The sequence below is a fragment of the Papaver somniferum genome, chromosome 3 (assembly GCF_003573695.1).
Source record: "Papaver somniferum cultivar HN1 chromosome 3, ASM357369v1, whole genome shotgun sequence".
In the NCBI taxonomy this organism is placed as follows: Eukaryota; Viridiplantae; Streptophyta; class Magnoliopsida; order Ranunculales; family Papaveraceae; genus Papaver; species Papaver somniferum.
The window spans coordinates 197790649-197802293 of NC_039360.1; the positions used below are offsets into that span (position 1 = coordinate 197790649).

An 11645-nucleotide genomic window follows, 5' to 3' on the forward strand; every position below is an offset into this window, starting at 1 on the left:
TTCATTCACGCCAGCCACATCACTTGAGGCAACTACCGCTGTTTTTGAGATTCATCTTCTTCCCCAACTATTTATTTTATGAAACCCTAAAAAACAGTTCAACCCCCAAAAATATATATACCAAAATCTGATTCTTTTTCCCTTCAAATACAACCTGAATCTCTATGAAAATTGTCTCAGTTTAGTTCAAAAACCCTAATTAAACAGAGCAGTAATAGGAGTATTGATTTCATTACAGAAAAGAAGATAAGAAGAATGCGGCTGTTGGAGAGAAGTGACGGAAGAGGGGAATATAAGATTTACATGCTCTTACTCGATTTAGGTTTAATGTGGGGGTTTATTGTAATTTGACCCAGTTTTTGACTAGGTAAACGACCATTGACTCCATTATACGGGCCCAAAGGGTGAAAGTAAACGGTAAGGACATTTTAGAAAGTTTGAAAAAAACGGGGGTACTTTATCCAAATTCACTTTTGTCAATAACGTCTACCAAGTACAATCGGCTATATATTACAAGAAAAACTAAGCCCCAATTGGACTGAACATATATACTCTCGTATCACATCTTTAGGCCTTAATACAAAGGCTTTCACGTTTCTACCAAACTCTGGATACTACACTCCGGGAAGAGACGCTGGAGTTCAGTCCGATGCAGTTGCTTCTCAACTATCAAAAATGATTATTTTGAAAAACTTGGAGCTATTTGAATTTGCACAGAGGAATGCACTTTTACAGCTGGAAAGAACCCAATTCATTCCCATGATGCATAAGTATCAGTTTCCTATCTTCAACCCACTCTATCCGATAAGAAAGATCCAGACTATGGAGTACACTGTTCAGATTATCCACATCATTTGATCCCCTTGAATTATCCTGCAGCATTAAGGAAATGGTTATACTAAAATGTCAAATTATAAATACCCTCCCTGGTGCCTGATAAAAGGCGAACAAGCAGAAGGAAATAAAGTCAACATACTCCCAACCTCTCTTCAATATTGCTCATATCTAACTTATCTTATATATCTGCTTAATAAAACCCATGTATTACGCATTCATTGTCTTATAATTAATCAAGATCTCAAAAGAACGAAAACTTACCGGTGATGATACCTTCCTATCATGTCCAATTATGGTCGCCATTACACTTGATCTGGAAGAATTAGGAGAGAATCCCTCCCAAGGAGGAACAAAAATAAGTTTGGTACACTGAATTGGGACCAAACTTCGACTAAGTTTTTCCCACCACCCAGTTTCTAGAGACCACCACCTAATCATCAACCCATGCTCAGAAAATGCAACTAGCCCCTGAAATTAGAGATATTATGTAATTATTTTAGAGAACAATGAAACGAGCACAATATAAGTAGAAAACTAGCATGTATATTTTTGGTTGTGATCCAGGATATGGATCACAAAGGCAAAAAAGAACCCTCGATTTATTTACATTGCCAAGGAATATGTATGAAAATTAGAAATATTAAGAATCACCTCGGGAAGGCTAGTAACATGTTGTACACTCATACATGTGTCATATGCATCGATACACATCTAACTAAATCCTGCAAAACAACTTGAGAATGGTATATTTTAACAAATCACCTTTCTTGGCCTAGTAATGGCCAAGGAGGTGTAAAGGGAATGAGCCTGCCCATTTTAGTGTTAGATGGGGCTTAGGGTTGAGCAGCTGCTAAGGGTTAAGTTTGACTATCCACAAATAATTTAGACCATCCTCTACACAGGACGTTATAACGGTAGAATGGGAGATTTATGTATAGCTCAACATACCTCTCCATCGGGTGAAAAGCTGAGTGCTGATATTCCCGTGGTAACACTCTTGTCTGAAACTCCTCCAAGCAGACTTGGTAGACCAGGCGGTCCACTAGCATCCAAAACCTTCAGTATTGTCACACTACATTGAAGAAGGCAATAAAATAGGTAAGCTTGAAACAAATTTTTATTACAAGTTAAATAGATAAACTAGAAATGTAATTTTCAAAAGATAAGGAAAGACACTAGCCCCTGTACTAGACGCATACTCCTTTTATATCCCTGATATTGAATGTCAGGCGCCCGTAATAAAGATGGACTACGCCACTAAGGATATGAAAGTCTTTACTGTCCAGATGCTGAACACTGGAAGTCAGTCGTATACCCGTTAGCTCTGTTCATGTTTAGATGTTTTCCTAAAAGGCCTGATAATCGTGTCCCCAAGTAAAGCACCATACACATATTAACCTACATGGGTCCAGTTGCAATAAATATGTTTTATCATCTCATACACGACTTATTTGCATGAATACGATACTCGTATAGTTTTTTCCTTTATAATAAGAACTGAAGAGGATGGCTGGACTCGGGGGCACTGAAAGAGTTTAATGGTCATTCTAAATGTTCCTTCTTGTATGTGGTGTATGTATGTTTCTTTTATCTTCCATTTTCATGTCAACCCTACACAGTGGCGGAACTGGAAAATAAGGGTGGGGGTGGCTTGAAAACTAATTGGATTTGACGGGGGTGGCTTAAGCCTATGTTTTAGTTATTCCAAACTTAAAACCATGATGAAATTGTTAGTTTTTTTAGACCTTGGGCTGGCTTAAGCCAGCCCAAGTCTATATGCAGTTCCGCCCCTGACCCTACATCCTTACGGTTTACATATTCCTTTGTATTAGTCGGAAAACCGATAAATCATTAACAAAAACTTGCTCAAAAATTTCTATTTTGTTCAATACCTTTGCATGTCATAAATTCGAATTGTAACGCTGTGAATATCTCCAATTGCATCTCCCACAGCCAACCTTGATGATGTTTGATTCAAAGATATCATTGGGAAAACACGTACAATTTCCTTTAGTGCATGCATGGAATGGGGTAAACAAGATTTACGCAAGACTAAATTTGCATAATCCATCGTCTGGAAGATAATGTTTACTGCCTGGAAACGTTAACATCAGAGTTGTTAATTATGGAACTGTAACTGTTAAAGACATCACATTTCTCCAGGTTGAGAAAAATAATAGAGTTGAAAACTCCAATACTGGTTGAGAAAAATAATAGATTTGAACTTCAATTGAAAAAAAAAGTGGAAAGAAAGGTAAACATATGATTTAGTATTCAATTTCTATAAAGATTGAAAGGTTTATAGCTCTAACAAGAATAAAATAGCAACTTCACAAGGAAACTGCTCACAAGGCTCGTAACACACCCGGAAGCAAAAAGAAGAAAACATTTCCAAAATATTAATCAGTTATAACTTTATAAGCTTTCATTGCGGTAATAAATTGATGGCATAACCAAAATTCAAATTTAACAAATCCATACTTATCATTGTTCACATGAGTAAATCCTGATGGTTTTTAATGGTTTGTCTCCAAACATGTGAGAAACACGCTCCCATAGAGTGAGAAACGAACCCTTCAATTTCCTTTATTTCTATTTCAAATTTCTAATAAGCATTAATTACAATTTAAGAACCCACAATTTCCAAGTTCTTTTTTATAATTGTTTTTTGTTATCACAAAACAAAATTTGATCTTTGTTTTATCATTTTATCCCTCTAGAAGCTCAGGAGAAATTTATTGGCAGTAAAGATGAAGTTGATCAAAAGATTGAGAGGTCGCATGCTATATCTTGGTCACCATCAACTTCCTCTTCTTAGTTTATAACTGAGCTAGAAGAAGCATCCATGTAGGGAAAGAAAAAGAAGAGACAACAGTTATTCTTTTGGTGATTGAAGTATTAAATAGTGAATGGCTGTGTAAGAATTAGATGCTCCTGACCTTCTAGAATCTAGAGTGATAAATTGATAAAACATAAGTCAATTTTTTTTTTGTGATAACAAAAAACACTTGCCAAAAAAAAAAACTTGGAAATTGTGGGTCTTTGAATTGTGATTAATGCTTATTAGAAATCAAAAAGAAAGGAAAATGAAGGGCTCGTTTCTCACTCTATTGGAAGAGTGTTTTTACCACGTTAGGAGCGCACTTCCTTCACGATTCTCAGGGAGAAACACAAAATTGAGGTTCTCACTGAGATTCGAGAGGACCTATAATGTTCAGTAAAGGGCCTCTGATTATGAGGAATTCCAAATTAAATGGGGAAGGCTGCAGAATATTGTTCATGTTATTCATGCATGCAATGTTCACAATTATATTGTCTCTCACTTTCTGTTGAGGTTCATTTTTTTTATTCTCCTTGCTTATAGTTCTTTAAGTTTTAATATCATTCTTTCGCCAAGAAGGAAAAAAAATGAAACTTTTCGCGATGGGTTAAACTAACCTTGTCGAGAAATGGAGCCAATGGTTTTGGAGAACCACGCAAGACCCTGATCAGAGTCATAAGAGCTACCACATGAACAGGTGAATCAGACGCGGTAGACCAGATCTGACTTTCTATCACGTTTAGGAAACCTAATACATCAGCCATGGCCAAGCTTGGGAGAAGAATTCCAGCCAAGGTTTCCCGCATACTGACAGATACAGATGAATTTTGTGGAGATGGGTTTGCAGATGCACTGCTCACACACTCTATTTGGAAGAAAATATCCCCAATCAAACGTGGTATTTCAGGAGCAATGCATGACTTCCATGTACTCTCCATTCCTTCTGCTAGGAGCTCTGCCGCAGTCGCACTATATTTATCGCTCATGGCCATAACTAACTTCACTAGTGGATGAACCACTAATCGTGCAACACTAGGCTTGACAAGACTTGGATACCATACAGCTAATGCTGCTGCCACAATGATAAGAGAAGCCATTGCATCTTGGCTTGTTCCTCCAACACAAGAAATCCAATCTTGCATTTCAAATGACTCTAACCATGCTAGGATTGTGGAGTCCTCCGCTTCAGAATTCCCTATTGTTTCTGTGACTCCATCCACGAAGCTGCTTCTAGATGTTTCATTCACATGCAAATGTTTTTGCACTTCCATTTCTGCGATATCAGCAACAACTGGAAGCAGGCCATGTCGGTTGACCCTCTGACCACACAGGGGATGCGGAATAGCACGTGAAGCAGCACAATGGAATAAAGAGCGTGCAGCCATACGTACATGTTCACTTTTATCTTGCCAAAAACTAACCAAGAGCTGTAAAGCAGTTGCTGTGTTTCGTCAAAAAAGATTACTACATACAACATGAAATACCACTATGGCAAGAAAACTATGATAAAATCTAATGTCCAATTCAGATAAGTTGGTTTAGTATTTTGAAAACCAAACAATTAGAAAATCCACCTGGAGAGAAGGCGGCTTTACATCTGGCACTATCTCTGCCATTTTGCGCGTATAGAATGCTGCTAAGGCACTGAAGAGGAAAAATGCATATCAGTTGCCGCATTCGAAGACAAGAACAATGATTATAAGATAGATATTCTCATTAACCATAGTTAAATTAATAATGAGATTTACAAACATTATCCGCAGACAAGAATGACGAATATATGTAAGGACCAGTGGGCCACTATGTGCAACGCTAAGTGTAGCTGAAGGACCGAAAACATTCTAAGGAATGCATATATGAAGCAAACAGATATAGTAGACCAGTAATACATATTGATATAAAAAAAATCCGATGGCAGTAAAGTTAAAATCCATGATCCAGTACGAACAGCACTGTAATATTACCTGCTGGCTGCTGAACTGGAACGGGACAAACTAATCATGCGTTGGGCAAGGGACACCATTGTCAGTGACCGAATTGCACAAAATTCTGAGGATGACCGCCAGAGCTGAAATATTACCTCAAACTCTTGGTTGATGATTCAAGAAGAAGGAACGTTCCAGAAGTAAGCACAGATTTTGAGAAATACCTCGAGTGTAGCTCGTGGACTTGGAAATGTCAATGTCACCGACCCTCTGTCACCTTGCAAACCAGAAGCTAAGATGAAGTTATCTGGTTTAATGACATTCATCTCAGACAATAGCAGTCTATCAAGATCACGATCCACATCCCATAAGTGCAAGAAAGACAAGCTGAAGCGTATTAAACATCCTTCAAGAGAATTAATCCACTCATGTTCCTCTATGGGATCATGTGTAGTCCCCTGTCCATCAGAATTCATCCAGGGAGAACATGGAGAGTCAGGTCGCCGCTCAGATTCACCCGTAATCTCTAGGTTACTACCGTTCTCAACGGATTGTGTGTTGCTTTGACAAGGAAACACCAAACATGAGAGGTCAAATCTGAGAGTAGCCATTCCGGGGAACGGGCACATGCATTTGATAGGATGCTTACCACTGTGAAGTATTTCTGAAGCGGCGAGATGTTCTGCTGCCTTTTCTTTAGGACCTCTACTAGCATCTGTTATTCTCCTTTTAGCAGTTTGTAATGAAGCGACGCCATTCTCAAGATTTTTAGAGTGAGATCGTGGAAAATCTCCATCTTCCACTATTGGTAGCAGCAGTGAGGATGCCGAAGTAATTCCGCCCAATATGCTATCTGTTATCGAATTTACATTGATACCTTTACAAAAATGGTCAAACATTGAATGAGATGCTGTGCCGCGAAGGACTCGTTCTCGACCGCCCGTTTTTACATCCCAAAGATACAAAACATCAACAGTAGCATATGTTTCAAACTGGTTCTTGCAAAGACATGCTATGTAACCCTTCACCCCATCCCACACAACCATCGCAGGATAACTAAGGTGTCCAGGAAACATTCTTTCCACCCGCAAAGTCTCGAGGGAAACTAAAGAAACACAAGAATCTTCTCCAACAGAGATAAAACAGTCACTCCAAGGACGGTCTGTATGAGGTGGGGGTAGGATTATTTGTCGGACAGGAGCTGCATGATGATGCATCACGGTAACTAAATTTCCACCATCAAGGTCCCATATACGAATTGTGCAGTCCATGCTCCCTGACACTAAAAACCAACAGCTTTTCTGCTCGTTTATGCTGCCCAACATGCTATGTGCAGCCAAGCATAGTATTGGCCCTCGGTGCCCTAAGAATGACTGTTCAAATACTTCTGGTTTACCATTTGAACTTTCACCAGAAGAGCCTAACCCCTGAAAAAACTTCCTAAAGCGTACCACTTCTATCTCACCAGAATAAAATCCATAAACAATGCCATAGGGAGCATCAAATTTTTCTAAGAGAACTAATGAGGATGATACAACCCGCGCTTGTAGTATAAGGTCGCTGTTCATTGTTCCTCCACACATACCATTTAGATTTATCAACTCTGAATCACAACTCTCAGACAAAGTTCCTTCCTTTGCAACAGGGAAAATGCTGGACGTTGAACTGGAGTTTCTGATCCAGTTGTAAGGAAAACCACCTTCCCCGAGCATTCTGCACTGCTGACCGAACTTCCCAGTTGAATCATGCTGCTGCCGTAGTAACCACATTGTGATGTGCGGCTTCCACATTAAAGATTCTCCAACTAGATAGCACATTGATTCAACACGTATCAGACTACCATTTAACTGAGTAAAACTCACAGATAATTTTGTATTGAGAGGATGAGAAATTGCAGGAATTTCGTAAAGTGGTTCATGCTTAAATGTGTCATGAGAACCAGAGATCGTAAACACTATCGCAGCACCTATATTACTCCAAACAACAAAGATTTCTTCAAATTGTTCAGGTGGGTCGCGGGTACCTAGCACAGTTTCACCATCATCAATACTGAGAAACATTCCCCCAGCAAGACGAGATTGGAAACTAGGGCCATCATCGCAAAGAGGACTATCAACTAGATCCATCTTACCGAAAACATTTCCATTCCCCACTAGCCTAAATACACAGCATGCCCTATATATAAGTGCTAAGAACTCTCCATGGGCTACAATTGATACTAGATACTCCCCATCAAGCAAACCGTCAACCGAAGCAGATATCCCCAACTGAGAAGAACTTTTAGGCAACGCATTCGAACCTGTTTCAGACTCTTTGGATATCATAACTGATTGTAATCCCCCGACTGAGTCACTCAAAATCACAGACTGCTTCCCATAGTTCTCAGCTGACAGGACAACAGCCATGAATTTTAACAGTCCAATAGATAAACTTCCATGAAAGACAGTCTGAACTATATTAAGACTATATGTATCAAAAACAACAATGGCACATTTAGAACCCTTTCTATTATGAGATTCCCTATCTACTGAAGCTTCCCCACCTTCAGCAGGTTCTGAATACTGAGAACTTGATGTATTTACCGAATCAACAGAGCAACATGCCACACAGACGTATCTTGGAGACGCTGGTAACGTCGAGATTGCTGATGGGGTTCCCACCCAAGGTGGCATTTTTCTCCTGCGCTTGCAGTGACCACTCTGTCTGCTCCAGATGCACATCACACCATCAGTACAAACACTTATTAGGGCGCCATAACCAGCTGATGATGAGGAAGAAGAATTTACTACTACATTACTTGTATTCTCCATTTCTCCATGACCCCCACTCATGGTGACTGGAAAGCAAATATCAAGATCCACTATTTTAGAAGCATGACCACATAGCATCGCTACTGGCCAAACATTCTGCCAATTTCATTCAATTACAGCACAAATTTCAGTATGGTGAAACAAAAATCCAACTATTTAATTGAGTTCATCAAATACTAAAAAATATTCTCATGATAACGGAATAAGGTTTAGAGAAGGAGAAAAAACCTGTTTTGATAGGTTAGAGGAAAAAGACCACCAGATAATGGAGCCATCAGATCCACCAGTGTAAAGCGTTGGTGGATGATTCAAGACAGAAGTAGCGGTTACTTGATGTTGAGGAGGAGGAGAATCAGACCAGATACAAGCTACGGGCTGGCACTTCATCGTTTCCAATATGAATGAATAAATCACCACCGGTTTTCTATTAAGTTTTGATCATGCATACGATGCCAATTCATTGATTCAACATCGAGTTTTAATTTTTCCGAAATTCCTTTCTCCATCAAAGGAAAAAGAAATTCTTCAGAAGTTTGATGAGAAAAATAAATAATTTTATATCAGTAATCCAGTTATAAGTGTTAACCGAGACTTCAAAAGTTCAAGAGAATGGTTGTTTCAGCCAAGAGTTTTTACCTGGTCCGCCTAAACTACTACGAATTCATATGCATTGATTTTTTTATTTTTTTTATTTTTTTTTGATGAGTCAAGAAAAATTTACTGTTTCCGTTCCACTATTAGATGACCTGCTTATTTTAAAATTTTGTTTCACTAATAGTTGACCTATCTCATTGGACACGGGGATATTTCTAAAACTATCCTTTTGATTGATTATCGTTAGTATATGAAATACTCCCTCCGTCTCCAATACAAAGGCGGAGAAGTAAAATTCTTTAGTCCTTATAGATAGGCATAAAAACAATTCCAATGTGATTTCTTCCATATTTACCCTTATTAAAGAGCATGATGTTAACAAACTTAGTTAATGCTTTTAGTAATTCCCAAGAACAATCCACTTTTCAATATTTTAGTGGGATAAAAACTCTTAATAAATTGAAATTTTCCATATTTTCTAGATAAATGTATTGGAATTGATGAGGGTAAATCAGGGAACATTAGGAAAATTTATAAAAACCAAAAAATTTCTTATTATAAGAGAATTCCACTTTTCCGCCTATATATAGGAGACGAAGGGAGTATATATAATTTGATATTCATGTTTGTATTCGTTATGTACGTGTTTTAAAATGTTTTTCAACGATACAAAGTTTATAAATATCCATGGTATAGTTTGAGAGGTAAATCATTTCTAAAAATTATTAGTTGTTATTCCTTCCTTGCCTTAAATATTACTACTTATTATTCCTTCCTTGCTTTAAGAATCGTAAAAATACATAATAATTACTCCTTCCGTTCATATATAATAGGCTGGTTTCATGTAAAAATTACACATGAAACAAGCCTATTATTTAGGAATGGAGGGAGTATAATATTACTAGTTATTATTCCTTCATTGCTTTAAGAACGGGCCCTAGCTCAGCTGGTCATCCCCGTTCCCCAAAGATTTGATGCGCTCCAGGAGGTCCCAGGTTCGAGTCCTCGATGGCGCAATATTGCAGAATTTGACATGGAAGGTAGAGTTAGCTTGCCCCCCTTGCGACATAATCGGTCCCCCTATCCGCTTCGGCTCCCTTGGCTGGTTCCTCATAAGGCTCGCTGGTAGGCTAGCACGGCAACCTGTTAAAGTAATGTGGTAGTGCGTTGTTGGACCTTAGCTTGTTAGGCTTCCAACTAGTTTCATGTAATAATCGTTATCCAATAATATCAAATTATAAAAAATATGGGTATAATTATAAAAAAAAAAATACTAGATATCACCCCGGCCTACAGCCGGGGCTCAACTTTTTTCGATTTTTTGTTGTTGTTTGGTCAGCTAGTAAGTATTCTCCCACATAATTCTAGTCATTAAGCATACCTTAGTCATTACACCACCAGACGTGGCCCCTTAAGCATGCCTAGTATTTTCTTGTCATGTCAAATTAGTCGGGGCCTACACCACCGGCCGTGGCCCCATAAGCATGCCTAGTATTTTCTCGTCATGTCAAATTAGCTGAGGCTTACAGCCCGGCTGTGAACTCTTAAACATACCTAGTGTTTTGTTGGTCGTGTCAAATTAGTCGATGCTTGCAGTCCCAGCCATGGCTTCTTAAACATGCCCTAATGTTTTGTTATTCATGTCAAATTAGCCGGGGCTTACATCCCAGTCGTGGGTCCTTAAGTTCTTTTGGAACTTCGCAGATCTACTATTACGGTATTTCATTGGTCGGAAATTAAATATTTGATTTGACAAAGACGAATGGAATGACACCCAGAAAAAAGCGAAAAAGAAGAGAACCTCTGACACTATGAAGGAAATAAAACCATATCGAAGTCCGAACTAAGATTAACAGTATTCATTTAGAAAATTATGTTAAAATATGAAATCTAATTATATTAGGATGCTTTTAGTCACCTAAAGTTAACCAGGTTTGGGATTGATGGCTCCGTTAGGGTTGGCATGTCATAGAGGAATGACTAAGTTGGGGTTAGTAAATATTTTTTGAGCCAAGTATGCTTCATGACATGAGGTTCTAACTTTTAAGAAGGTTAATCCTGTCGAGACTTACGTTGCATTATTATAAAGATTTCACATGAGAAATGTGCTCTGGAAACAAACTATCCTATGAACATATCAAATCTCGCTTACCTATCTTATACGTCTGTATATTAGGAAAGTCCAAGTTTAAATCCATGGATCTACAGCGCGAGAGAACACTTTCTTAAAAACCGAAACACTAATATTAAATCCAGGGATCTATAGCGCGAGAGAACACTTTCTTAAAAACCGAAACACTAATAAAGCGGACTAAGACTATCGTGGGTGTCGCGACTCGGTAGTTCTCTTCTTTCTAATCCCCTTTTTTTCCCTCTCTCTTTCCTTTAATCTCTCTTCGTTAATTGTGTGCTCTATGTAATTGAATGCTCTTTATATAGTTTTTGATTTTCCTAACCCGAGAATGAGATTCTTAAAAACAGAAAAAGCTAAATACGTATCTTATGGTTGAGAAGCAAAATCACGAAAACCAAAGCACGAATCGGTGGGTTAACTGGTCGATCTTATAAATGTATAGATAAATTTGGAGATGCGTTACTCTATTTATACCAGCGGTTGGTACTTATTCCGGAAAACCAAAAATAAGGCAACAATGGAAG

General features: G+C 38.3%; 1 protein-coding gene across 1 annotated transcript; it reads right to left on the reverse strand.

Annotated features, from left to right (window-relative positions):
• Window positions 1–435: 435 nt before the first annotated feature.
• Window positions 436–8961, reverse strand: LOC113358385. The gene is made up of 9 exons (XM_026601937.1): window positions 8622–8961; window positions 5808–8489; window positions 5623–5726; window positions 5233–5302; window positions 4276–5085; window positions 2730–2932; window positions 1786–1909; window positions 1099–1305; window positions 436–873 (listed from the first exon to the last, which is right to left on the reverse strand). Exons 1-9 carry the CDS (start codon window positions 8778–8780, stop codon window positions 730–732), a joined length of 4503 nt encoding a protein of 1500 aa, XP_026457722.1. The 5' UTR covers window positions 8781–8961; the 3' UTR covers window positions 436–729.
• Between the last annotated feature and the right edge of the window lie 2684 nt (window positions 8962–11645).